The sequence below is a fragment of the Bipolaris maydis genome (assembly GCF_028858645.1).
Source record: "Bipolaris maydis strain C4 unplaced genomic scaffold PSV08scaffold_3, whole genome shotgun sequence".
Classification (NCBI taxonomy): Eukaryota; Fungi; Ascomycota; class Dothideomycetes; order Pleosporales; family Pleosporaceae; genus Bipolaris; species Bipolaris maydis.
The window spans coordinates 2,789,219-2,806,295 of record NW_027093859.1 but is presented as its reverse complement, the minus strand read 5'-3'; the positions used below and the strand labels follow the sequence as shown (position 1 = coordinate 2,806,295).

At 51.2% G+C, this 17,077-nt stretch overlaps 5 protein-coding genes across 5 annotated transcripts; 3 read left to right on the top strand and 2 right to left on the bottom strand.

Moving 5' to 3' along the window:
- Positions 1 to 13: 13 nt before the first annotated feature.
- PSV08DRAFT_408270 (uncharacterized protein) lies at positions 14 to 5,445 on the top strand (the record flags this gene model as incomplete). Its single annotated transcript, XM_066093799.1, has 2 exons — positions 14 to 4,093; positions 4,141 to 5,445. 2 exons carry the CDS (start codon positions 14 to 16, stop codon positions 5,443 to 5,445), a joined length of 5,385 nt encoding a protein of 1,794 aa, XP_065949654.1.
- A 391-nt stretch (positions 5,446 to 5,836) lies between these two features.
- On the bottom strand, positions 5,837 to 6,209 carry PSV08DRAFT_349066 (heat shock protein 9/12-domain-containing protein; the record flags this gene model as incomplete). The annotated part of the gene is made up of 2 exons (XM_014219837.2): positions 5,837 to 6,082; positions 6,159 to 6,209. The coding sequence occupies 2 exons, from the start codon at positions 6,207 to 6,209 to the stop codon at positions 5,837 to 5,839; spliced, it is 297 nt and encodes a 98-aa protein (XP_014075312.2).
- Positions 6,210 to 7,656: 1,447 nt separating this feature from the next.
- PSV08DRAFT_218734 (Ca2+ regulator and membrane fusion protein Fig1-domain-containing protein) lies at positions 7,657 to 9,263 on the top strand. Its single transcript, XM_014219838.2, has 3 exons — positions 7,657 to 7,977; positions 8,053 to 8,121; positions 8,171 to 9,263. Exons 1-3 carry the CDS (start codon positions 7,944 to 7,946, stop codon positions 8,878 to 8,880), a joined length of 813 nt encoding a protein of 270 aa, XP_014075313.1. The 5' UTR covers positions 7,657 to 7,943; the 3' UTR covers positions 8,881 to 9,263.
- A 521-nt stretch (positions 9,264 to 9,784) lies between these two features.
- On the top strand, positions 9,785 to 11,705 carry PSV08DRAFT_360327 (serine hydroxymethyltransferase). The gene is made up of 4 exons (XM_014219839.2): positions 9,785 to 9,859; positions 9,912 to 9,962; positions 10,015 to 10,379; positions 10,434 to 11,705. The coding sequence occupies exons 1-4, from the start codon at positions 9,824 to 9,826 to the stop codon at positions 11,395 to 11,397; spliced, it is 1,416 nt and encodes a 471-aa protein (XP_014075314.1). The 5' UTR covers positions 9,785 to 9,823; the 3' UTR covers positions 11,398 to 11,705.
- Positions 11,706 to 11,828: 123 nt separating this feature from the next.
- PSV08DRAFT_173404 (ribonuclease T2-like protein) lies at positions 11,829 to 13,118 on the bottom strand (the record flags this gene model as incomplete). Its single annotated transcript, XM_014219840.1, has 2 exons — positions 11,829 to 12,816; positions 12,871 to 13,118. 2 exons carry the CDS (start codon positions 13,116 to 13,118, stop codon positions 11,829 to 11,831), a joined length of 1,236 nt encoding a protein of 411 aa, XP_014075315.1.
- Between the last annotated feature and the right edge of the window lie 3,959 nt (positions 13,119 to 17,077).

Genomic DNA, 17,077 nt, shown 5'->3' with positions numbered 1-17,077 from the left:
ATGCGACGCTCTCATGCCTCGGAACAATCTTAGTAAACACCTCCAGTGGTTGGTCAACGAGAAGCCATTTATTCCTCCTGCATCATCGCTCGTGGCATACGAAGCCAGCGCTGAGCCTACGAGTTCGGCGACAATCTCACCGCAACATTCTTCGCACCCGGACGCGCAAACGACATACAATGAACCCCAACTTGCCTCTCTGTCAGCGCCCCCATCAGCACCTCAACCCGCTAGACCCGTCCTACCCCGCAGTCTCGCTCCAACGAGGCCAATCGATATACACAACCCTCCAGAGGCTGAAGGCACGAGCTCGGATATGGCAAGACTGAGGGCTACGCCGGCAAGCGGGAAACCTAGACTCATGGTAGCGGGGTTGCCGGAACATGTATCGTACTCGGCGTCCCCAAGCAAGGCAAGGCATGAGAAGAACACCACAGCAGAGCCGGGAAGGGCCAGTTTGGAAAGCACTCGAGATCGACTGACAACATCGAGGAAGATCAACGGACACACGGAAGTGCCCGCTTCGCAGTATGGCACTGCTGGAATGAGTCGCATGGAGCCGATTGATGTTGACTCCATTGACCTTACTGGAGATGATGCGATTCCCTCTTCGCCGGTTCCAATGCGCACCCCCAAAGGACGAAAACGTAAAAGCGATGAGTTCGAGGCAGACCTTCGGCACGCCAAGTCTCCCAGGCCGATTCGAGCGGCTCCTACCCTCGCCCCAGAACCCGACGACGATGATGACGAGTTTCCCGATATCGATGACATGGTCATGGCTCCGGATAGTCCGCCTCCACCATATTCGATTGTCGCAGGGGGTGCAAAGCCTCCACCAGATCCAGCTGCGGATGCTGAGGACGATGACATGGAGGCAATGTTACAAATAGAAGAGGAGGAGCGACGGATAGCAGAGGCAGAACAGGCGGTGCCTACACAACCGCGCAAGCGCAAACCATTGAGCCGTGTGCCTTCAGAAAATGCTCCAGCTCGCAAGATGGGGAAGCAGACTCGTAGCCCTGCCCCTAGCAAGACTAGGCCTTGCGCAGTCGAAGACACGCTACCTAAATCGGGTAGTACGCGCGCGCCTACTACTAAGAGAGTTGAGCATGCGGTGATGGACTCTGAAGACGATGACTTTGGTGTGATAGATGAGATGGACATTGACACTCAAGCTCGGACAAAATCACCTACGCCTCCGAGAAAAAGGCTACGTGACAAGACGCCAGTGTCAAATACAGATGGGCCTGCGAGCCAGACACAGCTACCCATACGCTCTCCAGTGAAGGTCTTGCGAAGTCCCAGTCCACATCAACCTGAGCAAGACTCTATTCCTACCCCAGCAAAGTCACAGTCCCCCAGGAAGAATACCAAATCTGTGCCCTTGTCAGTATCAGCGCCCAGCAAGCCCATCCCAAGTTCAGCAGAATTATCAAAGGAAAAAAAGAGTGAAATCAAAAACACCATTGATGCATTCTTGAAAACTGAGGGTCAAAGGCTGCAAAGCCATCTCAACACAGCGAGTCGGGCATGGGAAGATGCCCGCGCTGCCTTTGTTGCCCATGTCTCCGAGCATGGTATACCTGACCCTAGCGAACAGGAAAGGATGGGACGCGCTCGCTCGCGAAAGGATGCGGTAGAGCAGTTGATGGTCTTGGAGACTAAGCATAGTGATCTTGTAGATGAGCGGCAAAGGGTAAAGCAAAAACTTGAAGACGATTTGGACATGGGTCATTTCGACGCAGCAGATGGTGAAACTCTCAGCAGGCTTTTCAAGATGATCGAGGACATCCAAATCCAGATGTACTACCTGCTGGATCTGGCAGCCATCAAGCAGCAACCCAAATCTGTCGTAAAGGCAGAGTCGAAGAGCAGCCGCAACGTGGTTATCCAATCAACTCAAACAAGCCCAGTGCGATCATTTCTTGATGATTCAAAGGAGTCAGGGCCAAATCGGATCCCTCAAACACAGTATCCTAAGCAGAGCGACACTGTTGTTGAAGAAGTGTTTACACCAACTCGCCGTATACGATTCGCCGAGGAACAGGTGGCTGCCTCTCCACTACCTCCTCCAAACCTGGGTGTTCGTTCCCGCACAGAAAATGGTGCGACAGGAATGCACAACCACATACCAAAAGATCGATCTCACCGCATACCTGAGACGCCAGAACACGGGCGTTCTCAGAAGAAATCAAAGCCAGTAGCCCATCATGATACGCCTGATGATTTCGAAGACATGGAATTTGAGGAAGATGAGAGCCTGTTTACTCACCATATGGGCGAGCTTCATCAGCCCATCGAGCTAAGTGATGATGACGAGTTTGGCGCGGACGACGATGAATTCCTCCATGAAATCAACAATATCGAGAACCAGGTACCAGGCAACTTCAACTGGAAAGGCGAACGAACCGGAGCCAACCCGTCAACAAACACTCGCGAGGTATTCCGTGAAACTTCCCCGAACAAAGCCGCGCCAAAACAAAATCAACAAGCAACACCGAAGAAACCGCAGCTGAACATGCCGGCCAAGAATCACCCCGGAATGAACTATCCTTGGTCCCAAGATTTGAGGACGGCACTCATTCGTCGGTTCGGTCTGAGAGGTTTCCGGCCTGGGCAATTGGAGACTATTAACACTACACTAGCTGGCAATCACTGCTTTGTGCTGATGCCTACTGGAGGAGGAAAGTCACTCTGTTATCAGCTTCCCTCGGTTATCGCTTCAGGCAAGACACATGGGGTTACCCTAGTTGTTTCTCCGCTATTGAGTTTGATGGAAGACCAAGTCGAGGCTTGCAGACAGCGTTTCGGCATGCAGGCATTCCTCATCAACGGAGAGTCAACCGCAGCTCAGAAGAAAATGATCATGGACGGCTTGCGCGAAAGGGATCCTCAGCAGTTCATCCAGATACTCTACGTGACACCCGAGATGCTTAGTAAGAACCAGAGGATGATCAGCGCTTTTCAGCAATTACATTCTGGAGGCAACCTTGCCAGAATTGTCATCGACGAGGCACATTGCGTCAGCCAATGGGGTCATGATTTCCGACCAGACTACAAAGCACTTGGAGACGTTGTTCGACAGTTTCCTGGCGTTCCGGTACTTGCGCTGACTGCAACTGCTACCAAACTTGTCCGTTCTGATGTGGTATCCAATCTTGGTATCCAAGGCTGCCAGGAATTCTCCCAGAGCTTCAATCGCCCTAATTTGTCCTATGAAGTGTTACCGAAAGGAAAAGGCATCATCAACAGTATCGCGGAGCTGATCAAGGAGCGATATGTCGGAAAGTCTGGTATTATCTACTGCCTATCACGGAAGAGCTGCGAGCAAGTAGCCCAAAAGTTGTCTGACATGGGTATCCGTGCCTACCATTACCACGCTGGTATGGACTCGGCCGATCGGTCTGAAGTTCAACGCAAATGGCAAAAGAACGAGTATCATGTCATCGTGGCCACAATCGCCTTCGGTATGGGTATTGACAAAGCCGATGTACGATATGTCATTCACCACTCACTACCAAAGAGTTTGGAAGGCTATTATCAAGAGACTGGACGTGCTGGTCGTGATGGTAAGCGATCGGAGTGCTACCTGTACTACCTATATGCGGACTCGAGGATCTTGCGCAAGATGATTGATGAGGGCGAGGGCAGCAGAGAGCAGAAGCAACGACTAAGCGACATGCTACGAACTGTGATTCAATACTGTGAGAACAAAGCCGACTGTCGACGCGCTCAAGTGCTCGGATACTTTAGTGAAGCATTCGATCCCGCGAAGTGCAACTCGACATGCGACAATTGCCGATCGGATGCCACATTTGTTACAAAGGATCTTACAGAATACGCTGCCATGGCCATTAAGCTTGTCAACCGGATTCATGAGGACAATGTCACAATGCACCAATGCGTAGATGCCTTCCGTGGTGCCGGTGGTGCCAAAATCAAGAGTGCTGGATTGGAAGAATACGGATGGGGCTATGGCAAAGACCTAGACAGGGGTGACAATGAGCGCATCTTTCAACAACTGCTGGACGCTGGTGATCTTAAAGAGAAGAGCAAAGTGAACAAGGTTGGCTTTGCGACAAGCTACCTACACGTATGTATTCTATGTTTGCTGCATATTTTGCCTACTGACATTCTTAGCCTGCTTCGACACGCAACGATTACGAAACTAAGCGGAAGCAGCTGAAGTTGCAAGTACGCTCCTCACCTGACAAAGCATCTGCGAAGGCATCTTCGAAAGCGCCTGCTGCAAAGAAGACGAAGAAACAGCAAACACAGTTCCCATCAACCAACGTCGATTCTCCTGTGCGCGGGAATAAGCAAAAGATAAGGTCATTTGCTTATAACCAGGATGACGACGACGATGACGACGACGATGTCTTTGATGCGCCACGCCATCCTACCCGCAAACCGGCCAATCGTAGTTACCAAGCCGACGGTTTCACGGTTGGTGATGATGATGATGATGGCTTTGCACCAGTACGTGTGGCCAAACCATTGAAAACGAAGAAAGCGAAGAAACTCGGAACTCCCATCACTACAGACCAGCGGACTGCCGAGCTCACTGAGCTGCAAAGCGATGTCTTGAGAGATTTCATGACTGGGGCCAAGAGCATGAGAACAAGTATACAAGAAAGAAAGGGCCACCGCGAGGCCATCTTCACAGACACAATACTTCGTGAAATGGGCCTTGATCTGCCACGAACTCTAGACGAAATGAAGACCATAGCGGGTATCCGGCCCGAGATGGTGGATCGTTACGGCAAGTCGTTCTTGAAGTTGATCAACAACACGAGGAACTTTTACGGAGACGACACGCCTGTCCCTCGCAATCCACAGCTTCGCAATAAGCAAGCTCAAAGCTCTCGGACTGTCTATGAGCTTGACAATGATGACAATGATGATAACGACGATGACGAGGAAGTGGATGACCAGAACCACCGGCTTGTTGTAGACCTTTGTGGCGACGACGATGACGATGACGACGATGTAGAAGAAGTAGATGGTCCAGTCCCCAATGGCGAAGAGTTCGGAGACGACTCATCCTACGGTGATGTCGATTTCGAAGACGACGATGACGATGGCGAAGTACATACAAGTCATCACTTCAGCCACGCTCCAAACGCAGATGTTGCAGACTTCAACAACCGGTACACGCAGCTAGGCGGGGGAGCAGCCCCCGCATCCAAGGCTGCAGCTAAAGCGCCGGCGTCAAGATCGGGGTACAAGAAGAAGGGGACATTCAAGAAGAGGACATCGGGAAGCTTTGGTAACAAGAACTTTGGTGGGGTCAAGAAGCGTGCGGCTAGGGGGTCTAGCAGTAGGACTTCTGCAGGGGCCAGTAATAGGCCCAGGGGTGGAGGTGCTGGCGGAGGTGGAGGCGGAGGCGGGGGGCCGGCAGGTGGTGGTGGTGGATGGGGATCCATCATGGCCATGCCTACCTGAGGGTGGGGGGGTTTGATGAGAAATAGAAGAAATATGGTAGCGACCATGTTTTATTTCGCCATGTAGTAGTAAGTCTTGCAAGGGCGATGGATTTTTGGGGTTCCCACTGGCCTGTGTGTGTTTTTTCTTCTTGTTTGGACAACTCAATACCCACATCCCTTTACTCATTCTAGTCATAGCCATGCATACATTGTTAGCGGGAGTATGCAATGTATCCATTTATCTACACATGCATACAAGGAACATTTGATACTTTCAAGAATAGTTAATAGTATTCATTACGAACATTACTGTGGGAAAAACGGAGAAACAGAAAGGTATATCTGGATAACAACACCCGCCGCGTCTCCACTTGCCCCCAATCCACATTAGAGTAAGGATTTTTTTTTTTTTACAAACCACCATGGCTGTGCGTAGTACCATGGTGTCCCAATCCTAGCGCATTCTTCGTCTTATCCACGATGCTGCCGCCGGTAGAGCCGTGCACGTTGTTGTCCTTGGAGCGACCGAGCTTGTCCATGGTCGACTGCGTGTGCGTCTTGGACGAGTCGGGTTGGACTTCGCGGGCGACTTTGTCGGCGGTGCCCGTGAGGGACTCCTTGATCTTTGTGCCGGTGGATTTGGTGGATTGGGGTTGCTGTAGTAGGGGGGCGGTGTTAGTGTGTGGTTTTTTGGGTGGGAGGGGAGCGGGGGGGGGGGGGGGGGAAGAGTACCATGGCCTCGCCGAGCTTGGTGTGGGTGTCTTTGCGGAATGCGTCGGTCATTTTGAAGGGTTTGTTGGTTGGTGGTTTTGGGTTGGGGTGTTAGGTTTGTGAAGAGGGTTGTTTGGACTTGTAGTTGTAGTTGTGATGGAGAATTTACTGTGGAGCAAAAGAGTGTTTATATGCACTTTTCTACACCTTCTGCACTTGATCATTTACGTCATGTTTCGTGGTTGCCGTCTATGGTGACAGCAATAAGATTGGATGTACACTGAGAAGGTGCGCGGGTGGTGACGGCGTGGCTACAGGTGCGATATGTCGCCAACGTCATATTCAGCTCGTGACTTGAGCAAGATGAAGCAAGATTCGAGATGGTTGCTTGACAGAGTGTGTTTAGTTGCTTGGGTTGCATGGCGAGACGGGCTGAGAAGCAGGGATGGGGGGTGAAGACGGGTGGCGAGAAGTGAAAGCAAGTTATGGGGACACAGGGGGGACGGGTTGGCTGCAAGCTGCTCAGGTGTCAGGGTGGTGGTGATATGTCGATATGCTCGAGTACTGGACGTGGAGAATGCGAGTGTGCGGTAGCAAGTAGCACGAGCATAGTATACTACAAATGGCAATGCCTGCTGCGTTGCGATAGGCTTGGGCGTGTAGGATTACAGGTCCCTGCGTTCGAGTACTCTGATGACGTCACCCGTCACGTTCCCGCGTGCAAGGTGCGCATGCAAGCCGCTGCCAATTTTTAAACCAACAGCATGCATTGCTTGCTTGCTTACTTATTTGCAGCGTCTGCCATGTCGGCAACGCGATTCTAGATGAGATGGGCGCTGCAGGGCCGCCCGGCAGCCGGCAGCCGGACGCGTCTGGGGGACTCTGTGAGGAGGAGGCACCACGTGTGGAATGCATTAGGCGGTGGGCGCAAAAGAAAAGGACAATGTACATACGCCTTTGCACGCCTTGCTACCGCGTAGCGCCACACACTGGTCTGCGGCCGGACTTCAACAAATGGATTCCAAGCAATGGCGGTATGCGCTGTTGAGGCGCGCGTCGCGTGCAGCACTCTGTCTACTGCGGTGCGCCCAAGGGGGTTTGTACTCTAGGGGCCGGGCGTGCGAAAGAGCGGTCGCTGGCTTGCTGGGTGGGCCGAGGCGGATGCCGTACGCAAGCCGCCACGTCGCCGGGGGAAATGCAGAGGCTGGGTATCGACATGAAGCACGACGGTCTAATGCAGGAACACGCCGGCGGCTGGCCCGTATGCAGAAAGCCAGTATCCCCATCTACGATAGCGCGCGGCTTGATTGGTTGTGGGCCGGGCCCGGGGCATGACGTTGGCGTTCCAGGCGGTTGCTACAGTTTCCGCCGTGTTGATGCAGCCTCCAACCACCTCCCAGCCACACGCCCAACCTCACCATTTCCCCAGCAGCAAAACTACCTTTTGCTGCAGTCGTCCAGAGAAGTCACCCTCCACGCTACCCACCTCCTCCACCCACTCGCACACCCTTTTTTTCTGTCTACACAGGAGACATCTGACCGTTGTTGTCACAGTGCATATCCAGACCGACGCTGCAAGAGCGGCTAGGCCAAGAGTACCGCCGAACTCCATTCAACTTTTATACTCTTGACACAACTCCACCGCCGCTTGCACTCGACCACCCGCTTATGAAAGCGCAACAGTCTTCAGCAATCGTCTGAGTGCATCCCGCCGCTCGCATCACCCGGCCCTCTGGGGGCGCAGGGAGACCAACCACCACCACCACAAGGCCCGCTAGAGGCAATTGAAGAACACACATCTTCACAATGGCAAACTTGAGGTTCGCCGTTAGCATGCAACGTACGCTTCTCTCTCCTCGCTCGAGACAGAATTGGAAAGAAGAAAAAAAAAGGGATCAAAACTAACAACTCGTAGGGTTAATACCGTTTCTTGGCTTTCACCATGTTCTCATGATTCTCATCGCCATTGCGATAATATTGCTCTGTACGTCGGCACCGAAATATTGCATGCGACCAAAACTAACAATCCGCAGCACTGCTACTGGCAGGATGCTCATCCACATCTCCCCTCATTCCCGGCATCTTCCTCATCTCCATGTGGTACGAACAATTCACTCCCACCTATTCACCCGACCAGGTCGACCCTGGTGTCACGGCTGCCATTGCAAACATTGTCGGCAACGCCCAGCTCGGTGTTCGTGTCGGCTACTTTGGCATCTGCATCAACCGTGATGGCGGTGGTTTCATTTGCTCCAACAACGCCACTGCTCTTGTCGACAACGTGTCTGTCGACCAGGACCCCCTCAACCTTGTCTGGGTAGCCGCTACCTTCAAGGATGCCGTCGTCTTCCCCTATCTGCTCATCGTCGCCATCATTCTTGCCTTCTTCACCTTCATCCTCCTCGCCACTTTCCCCGGATGGCATGAGGAGAGAGACGAGCGCACTGGATCCGACGTCGACGTCAAGCCATTCCCCTCCAGGCCCGTCTCCCAGGTCGCTCTCGCTCTCATCTTCATCTCGTCCATCTTCGTCCTCGTCTCCGTCTTATGGCAACATACCGCCTCAGTCGCAGCTGCAACAATCGTGCAAGATCTCGGCAACGGTAGCGTCAAGTCTGGTGTCGGCACATCTGCCATGGTCCTTGGTTGGTTCGGTTTTGTGCTGCTCATCATAGTAACCATTGGGTTGCTTGTCATGATTCTCAGCATCATTGTCCTCGACCGCCTCACCGACAATGACTAAGCGTATTGACCGGACTGCGAATGTACTTCGCAGCATGATTTCGGAAAGATGAGCATTTTGTTGGTGCGATTATGTAATTCGACGCCGACCTGATTCGGCTTTTCCTTCTTCTGCTCAGTTATTACATACCCTTTTTTTTCCTGCGACGCGAAAGCAGTTCGCTGCGTAGAACGATATTTTGTGGCATACCCGGCGTTGAGATTGGAGTGGTTATGTTTTGTTTTGTTTTTGCATCAGATCGATTTGATCCACGAAGGCGAGTTGAGAGGCTCAGCGAGAAATGTTAAACGAATAGGAGGAATGATTGAAATCAAAAATGGACGCTGGAATGGACTGTATCTATGTAGTAAATGAGAGAATGAGAATCGAACACGTCAAATCAAGAAACTTGAGCCACATCATGGGTGATATATCTGTAAAAGGATAGCAATACAGGGCTGCATGTCAGATCGCAATAAACGCTCGGGTGGTTGAAACTCTATGTTGGCGCAATTCAGCTGCAACATGAGAACTGCCTTTGTGGATGCGCATCCGGGGTGTTTTCCCATGGTGTGAGGGGCAAAACGCGGGGAACGGGCAGGGCTACACAACCTTGTCCAGTGTGGCTTTTACGACCCAAAAACGGAACATTTCTCATCATCAAGTCAACCTCCCATTAACAAAGCAGTATTGGCAACACTTATTTGCAGCTTTTCTCGTCACAAAAAATGTCCGATTCGCTCCGACAACCGGCTGCACAGGTGCTCTTGTGTCGGCGCTATGCCTAAACTAGACTAGAGCATACTATCGGCGTCCAAAAAATTGGTGGGGGTTAGATGAATGGAACTACAGGTACTCCGACTGTCGAAAAGTTTAAAATCTCGCGCTGCGTCTACTCATCTTTTCTCCTCCCCCTCTTTTCTCCAACCCCTCACCTTCATTCTCTCACACCCTACCGCACATCATGTCTAACTACGCACTTCCAAAGTCTCACCAGGACGTATGTCGTCTCTCGCTTCAAAGACAATGCACACGACGCTAACTCGCCACAGCTCATGGAGAAGTCCCTGGTGGACACCGACCAGGAGGTCGCTCAGATCATGGCAAGTCCAGCAGCAGTCTGCCTTCCAAACAGTCTGCTAACTACTGTTACAGGAGAGGGAAATCCAGCGTCAACGTGAATCCATTCTGCTGATCGCCTCGGAGAACGTTACCTCCCGCGCCGTCTTTGATGCGCTCGGCTCACCCATGTCCAACAAATACTCCGAGGGCTACCCCGGCGCCCGCTACTACGGTGGTAACGAGCACATCGACTCGATCGAGCTACTCTGCCAAAAGCGTGCTCTTGAGACCTTCCGCTTGGACCCCGAGAAGTGGGGTGTCAACGTGCAATGCTTGAGCGGTAGCCCAGCAAACCTGCAGGCTTACCAGGCCATTATGAGGCCGCACGACAGGCTGATGGGTCTCGACCTGCCTCACGGTGGACATTTGAGCCACGGCTACCAAACACCCCAGAGGAAGTGCGTATTCACAACCAGGCGCATGTGTATTGAATCAAAGCTAACAGCACATAGGATCTCGGCCGTTTCTACATACTTTGAGACCTTCCCCTACCGTGTCAATCTCGAGACTGGCCTCATCGACTATGATCAGCTCGAGCAAAACGCCCTCATGTACCGCCCCAAGGTCCTTGTCGCAGGTACTTCTGCCTACTGCCGTGAGATTGACTACAAGCGCATGCGCGAGATTGCCGACAAGGTCGGTTGCTACCTCCTCATGGACATGGCTCACATCTCTGGTCTCATTGCTGCCGGTGTCAACAAGTCGCCCTTTGAGTACTGCGACATTGTCACAACCACTACCCACAAGTCTCTCCGTGGTCCCCGTGGTGCCATGATCTTCTTCCGCAAGGGTGTACGTAAGACTGACCCCAAGACCGGCAAGGAGACCCTGTACGACCTTGAGGGACCCATCAACTTCTCCGTCTTCCCTGGTCACCAGGGTGGCCCCCACAACCACACCATCACTGCTCTGGCTGTTGCCCTCAAGCAGGCCCAATCAGACGACTTCAAGCAGTACCAACAGCAGGTCATCAAGAACGCCAAGGCTCTCGAGGTTGCTTTCAAGTCAATGGGCTACAAGCTCGTTACTGACGGCACTGACAACCACATGGTGCTCCTTGACCTGAAACCCTTCTCTCTCGACGGTGCACGTGTCGAGGCTGTTCTCGAGCAAGTAAACATTGCTTGCAACAAGAACACCACACCTGGTGACAAGTCCGCTCTTACCCCCATGGGTATCCGTATCGGAGCCCCCGCCATGACTTCTCGTGGTCTCGGCGAGGAGGACTTCAAGAAGATTGCCAACTACATTGACACCTGCATCAAGCTATGCAAGAAGATCCAGAGCGAGCTTCCCACAGAGAACAACAAGCTCAAGGACTTCAAGAGCAAGGTTGCTTCTGGTGAGGTTCAGGAGATCAACGACCTGAAGAAGGAGATTGCCGCCTGGGCTGTCACCTTCCCTCTGCCCGTCTAAAGGCAGGGTGAAATTAAATGGTATTAAAGGGCGTAAGACGGCGTTTTTGGTCATGGGCAACGGTGTTTCAACAAAAAAAGAATCCGGACCGGAGTGTTCAACAGCTCGTACGATATTTGGGATTGATGATGTCATGAGATGGGAATGAAGGGAAGATACCAGTAGTGCCATGCAAAAAGAAAAAAAGAAAGCCTCTTGGGCGACAAAAGCAGTACTACTTTTCGTGTAAGTGGCCTGGCTGGTCCATTGACCAGATTGCTGCTTAACCAGCGGTCGTTACCAAAATGAAGAAGAGATTATTTGATCAATCAGTTTGTTTGTGTGATTCATTCATACGTGCCTATGCATTGTGTTCGCTTATGCGATTCTATCACAAGGGTAAAGAAGAAGAAGAAGAAGAAGAAAAAAAGAGAGAGAAATCAAGCAATCATCTAAACAGATTGCCAGGAAATGCTAAATGTAGCAGAGTGATCTCCACCCGCATACACCGTTTGCTGGGTGCTTCCACGCGCAACCTTGTCGGCGCTCCAGTTGGCATTGCCACCCGCAGCAAGCAGGCCATCTGCACTAGTAAAGCCCGTGGCAGTGCGTACATTGTTACCGCACGCCAGGGCGCCACCAACAATGCCGCACTTGCCCTTTGAGCTCGAGAGGGTAAATCCATCCTCGCCGACCTGTGTAGCCGAGAAGGTCGCACAAGTACCAGTCGAATACCACGTCCCCTTGCTAATAATGCAGCCCGTGTTCGCCCCATCGACAAGCACATTCAACTGGCCCCGCCCGCTAAACGGGGTTCCCGGCGCAGCCGTCGGCGCCGGATTGCCACCAGCCACGGTGGTTGTGATGATAGGGGGAGAGGGCTGCGACCCACTACCGTGTTTAGGCAAGTACCTAATTCCCGATTGGGGGCACGTAGATTTCGTTCCATCGGGGTTCGACGGCACGAATTCGCCTGTCTGCACGCTGCCGCGCACGTCGAAGTGGTACCAGATTTCGTTCAGGGCGCCGGAGCGACATCCCAGCGTGACTTGGACATTTGGGCGTTTGGCCTGGATGGCTTTTTGAATGGCATCAAAGGTGTACGTCTGCGTGGTGCTGGGGGTGATGCCCGCGTCCTTGAGCCACTCGTAGCTCGGCAGCGTTTTGAACAGGTCGACGGTTTTCTGGAAGAAATCGACGACTTCCTCGGTGGGCTTGTGCTCCGTGTAGCATTCGGGCTCGAGCGTCGAGATGCAGGTGCCGTGCTTGGCCCACTCGTGGTACCAGAAGGATTCGTCCTGGCCCTTGTAGTCTTTCCAGTACGTCGACATGTAGTCGAGGAGGTCGGTGGCGCCGAAGGAGGTGAGGATTGCGCTGATGTTAGAGTAGGAGCGTGTCGAGTCGCAGCTTGCGTCGTAGCTGCCGTCGCAGCGGTCGGGCCTTGGATATGCTCGTTAGTATGCGGGTTTGGGGGGGAAATGGGGAAAAACGCACCATAGCCCGTGAATCGTCCAGCTATCATCTGGTCCTGTAGCAGGCGATGCATCCCAAAACTGTGTCTGGAGTAGCTGTCCGCCGGGAGCGTTGAAACAGCATAGATTCTCCACGACAGTCGTGTTGTGGCAGCTCAGCTGTGCATTGGGGCACGCCTGGGTGAAATCACCCATGACGCGCTGGCCTCCACCGAGGATAATCTGCGCGCCGCCCACGGCGAGCTTGCCTAGAGTCCTGAGCGAAGGCATGGTTGGCGATTCTGCCGCCAGATTTGCAGACGCAGCCGCATTATGTACTGCGTCCCTCGCTGCATCTACCAAAGTGTCGATCATGATTCCCACTTTTAATTCTTCCTGTCCCTCTTTGTATGTTGAAATTGCGACCTTCTACTACTGGCAAGGATAGTCTCCAAGGTTGGAAGGTAGATATTAAGACTACCGGCTATGCAACCAAGCTACGACAAGCTTTCTTCTTTCTGGTGGAGCGAGCCCTTGCCGTTAGACAGGGCCTTGTGCTTGCACGACTTGACGTTACAGTCGCTGATTCGATAGACGGCAAATAACGATTGTGCCTCGATACGGAAGGTCGGCCGTTTAGTCTACGCAGGATATATGTATAGCGCGTAGCTCGGGAATAGTACGCGTCGAATGCGTGATGCGGATTCAACGGAGTGACCGACAGACAATTCTCGTGCGACCCGACTGGCTCGTTACAAGGAGTGTAGCAATAAAAGGCTACTGTATATGAATGAAGGGGGAGGTTGGGACAAGAAGGAAACCGGTGTTTAGCTATGCTGGAGAGAGAGAGAGAGAGAGAGAGAGATGAAAGGGTTATGAGGTACGGCCAGTCAAGGCGCGGGATTTAGGCATCACGCTGAGCAACAAGGTCACGCTGAACTGGACGGGGTCAGTGCTGGTGTTAGCAAGTCAAGATCTACGTGCATGCTTGCTTTGAGGGGGCGGCCGCCAGTCAGAGGGGCGTTTCATGGCGGTCGGCGGTGCAACGACATGTGACGACACGCGCGTGGACGATAAGGAAGGTCGATTGGCATGCATGTGGTCAGGGGTGATTGGACCCTTTCCTGATAGTGAGGCTTATCCCCCATCTTGCGCTAATCCTAAAGTGGAGTAAGTCAGGTCGGAAATCGGGGTCCGGCGTCGCCTGCCTCTCCCCGTGATGGTGGCGCAGCGCTTCCCTTCATTTTTCTATTCGGTATATATTATATGTCACATGTACGAAGAAGGATTTCACATAATTTGATCTTACCGATTGGTTGTCCTGCGACAAGTACTTGCTGCCCTGAACCGCAAAGATATTTCGCTAACACCATCGAGTAATCCGCGTTGTCATCAAGTCTAAATTCATGTATGAATGCACTTGATGGGTAGTAAAATTCGCCTCGAACGTTGAAAAGCAAAACTACAACAAAGACATAGCTTGGGAAGCTATCTCAGCGGCTACCACTCCTGGCTTCTCAGATTTCAGGCGCGCCCGTTCTTAATCATAAATGTACACCTGGTTAGTGCGTACTAGAATTCAAACTGAACAGCTTCGAGAATGATAAAAAGGTCTACCATTCCACGAATCCATACGTTTTGGTATTCACTCCCTGTTCATAACACATGAAGGCCCTCTCCTTTTTGAGAATTATCTTTCCAAAATACACACAAGGTAAGTCTACTAGAACTAACGGGAACATTGCGGAATTTCTAAAACCTTTACAGCTTGACATCATTTAATTTTTCTTTGATATATACACATATTTTGGAGACATAGCCACTAGTTTTCATTTAGACGTATCGCTCTTCTTGTGATGAGGTAGTACTTACTGAGATGTAGGGAGAGAATCTTACGATAGACAATAGAGGATATTTGAATAGATGGGACTTTGATACGAATCGAGATGCCAAAACGATCATTAGACTGATTTTGGAGAGAGAAGCCCCTGGTTCATGAGAGAGATACAAGTTTATTCTTAGCCACAATGAGGAACACCGACGGACACCGAGAAACTAGCGAAGTCAAGATTCTTAGTTGTTTTAATTGCTCTTTGCATTGACAATTGCTTATGACGCAATCGCTCGGATACAGGCTGCTATGAATAGTGGCCATTGGATATTGGATGCTGAAGTCGGTTTTGTTCAATATTCTAGTAAATCGTAGCGTGGCTTGGCTGTAGAAAAAATTCAAATTAAGGTAATGCGAATGGCTTCCGTAAGGAAAGTCTCCAAGGAGTGGTTACTACAAAAGACGCAAACACTGGCCCTTCTAATACATTTCTTCGTATCTGACGTATCTTCGAATAAGTAACTTAGGAAAAGAACAGGATCTAAGTGGGAAGACAGAGGATGAGTCTACTGGATATAGAGCGAAGGTCTTGCAGCACATGCCAAATGCTAGGTGTAACAGAGTTGCATTCAATACCGCCCTACAAAATGTCTAACTAGGTAGAAATCTGATGTATACTTAGAGGCGGGGTAAACTAGATAAATATAGTTGCCTAAGTGACTACCAGACCGGATATGCAAGATAAAGAACCGAAATCATAGACTAGGAGAGGCAAAAACCGTTCAACCCATTACCATTACGCAATAATAGTATAGCAAATCGGATACGGATCTTAGTACAGTTAGAGGGACTTGCAACATAGTGTCTAAGTGAGACGAATTACGAGGTCGTGCACATGAGACCTTGGCTATCTTTACTATGAATGTTGAAGTTAGACTAATTCCTATAGTGCTGTTGCAGCGCGCACTCTTTGCCGCTGGCAGCTCCTACGGAGGGTAGATTCTTTTGTACTTTTTCTAGCTACTCTGGCTGATCTGGCTGGTTTGACTGGCCAGTCTCTTTTTTTTCACTCGTTTTTTTGGCCAATTTCGGAGCTCGTGTTTGGCTGATTTTTTTGCTGGTAGAGATTCTGGTATTCGTCACGTGTCAAGTTGCTATCTGAAAACGGGAATTCCTATCATCTTGGTATGAATACGGCAAATCAGTGTAGAGCTTCTTAGAACTAATTAAATCGCATTTCTTCTCGCACGAAAATCCCCTCCTGGGCCGATTGTAATATGCAGCTAAATCTGCAAATAGAAGATCTTTAAAGTTCTGCGCGGTAAAGTGTTCTGCCTAGTGTAGAGGGGGATGTTACATATGTATACAAAAGTGCAGTTAGACGACCGCTGATCGACAGGTGAGGCGAAGAATAGTTTGACCGGGAACAGTACAAATTTTCTTGTCGGGTCCATGCGCCGTAAGCCGGCTGTTTTGAACTTTCCAACAGAAACATTCCAAGGCACTCTGGTACTTGGCATGACATACTGGTGCTGTGCAGGCTGAACCGTATATATGCAATGTACTATGTACACTAGGACATGCATTGGTTACAGAAAAGGCAAGGTACCAGCTACATATACGGACTGGTCACATGAAATAGTGCGAAGTAATGTCTAAAAGAGGTACGCATCAATAGTGAGTAGCATTCGGAGTCCATCACAAGACACTACTACAGTTGGGTCGCAGTGGCAAATATGTCGTGAGTGGATTTGACGTAAAAATACACTTTAGTCTTTGGGATAGCGGCCGTGCTTACAATAGTGCGTGACTGTTACATCCGAAAAGCACGCACTCCAAGATTCTGTAGGCCTGGCGGTGGGAATCTGACAGGGCACGGGTGATGAACCTGGCGGTGAGAAACCATGTCACCCTCTACTCTGTGCGAAGACACTGAATCGTCCAGCTGGCAAGACGTGGTGTATTGGTACAGGAGAAGAGGGATGGATATTGGAAGTGGCAAAAAAGAATGCGCTGTCCGCCTACTACGGGAATCCACGTGTAGGCTAGAAGCAAAGAACACGAGAGACGACAACAAGCGTGACATGACTTATGATCTCCGCCAAGGACAATGCGGCCAAACAATTCCCAGCGGCCAGTGGAGTGTTTCTATTCTTGTCAGCAACGCGCAAAATAGGGAATAGAGTTATCCCGACGGACGAAACCACGACCGAAGAGGCAGGCCATTAACTCTTCCCGGCCAAGGGGCATCGAATCGGCCCTTGGCTCTGGTCACAGCCACATTACCGCCTACGATTTTGATTCGACACTCATGCGAACACTCGATAGTCCCAGGCACGGCAATACGGACGTACAGCTTTTTTGCAACCCTGATTCCTTTTGTGAACCCTGAAGGGCACCCGCACCGGCTGTGGCGCGT

What these genes read in the sequence shown, in the direction of transcription:
- PSV08DRAFT_218734 (XM_014219838.2), top strand. Translation starts at nt 7,944, where the DNA reads ATGGCAAACTTGAGGTTCGCCGTTAGCATGCAAC. An exon ending in GTTCGCCGTTAGCATGCAAC is followed by an intron (nt 7,978 to 8,052) that starts GTACGCTTCTCT and finishes AACAACTCGTAG; the next exon opens with GGTTAATACCGTTTCTTGGC. An exon ending in CATTGCGATAATATTGCTCT is followed by an intron (nt 8,122 to 8,170) that starts GTACGTCGGCAC and finishes AACAATCCGCAG; the next exon opens with CACTGCTACTGGCAGGATGC.
- PSV08DRAFT_360327 (XM_014219839.2), top strand. Translation starts at nt 9,824, where the DNA reads ATGTCTAACTACGCACTTCCAAAGTCTCACCAGGAC. An exon ending in AGGAGGTCGCTCAGATCATG is followed by an intron (nt 9,963 to 10,014) that starts GCAAGTCCAGCA and finishes CTACTGTTACAG; the next exon opens with GAGAGGGAAATCCAGCGTCA. An exon ending in TACCAAACACCCCAGAGGAA is followed by an intron (nt 10,380 to 10,433) that starts GTGCGTATTCAC and finishes AACAGCACATAG; the next exon opens with GATCTCGGCCGTTTCTACAT.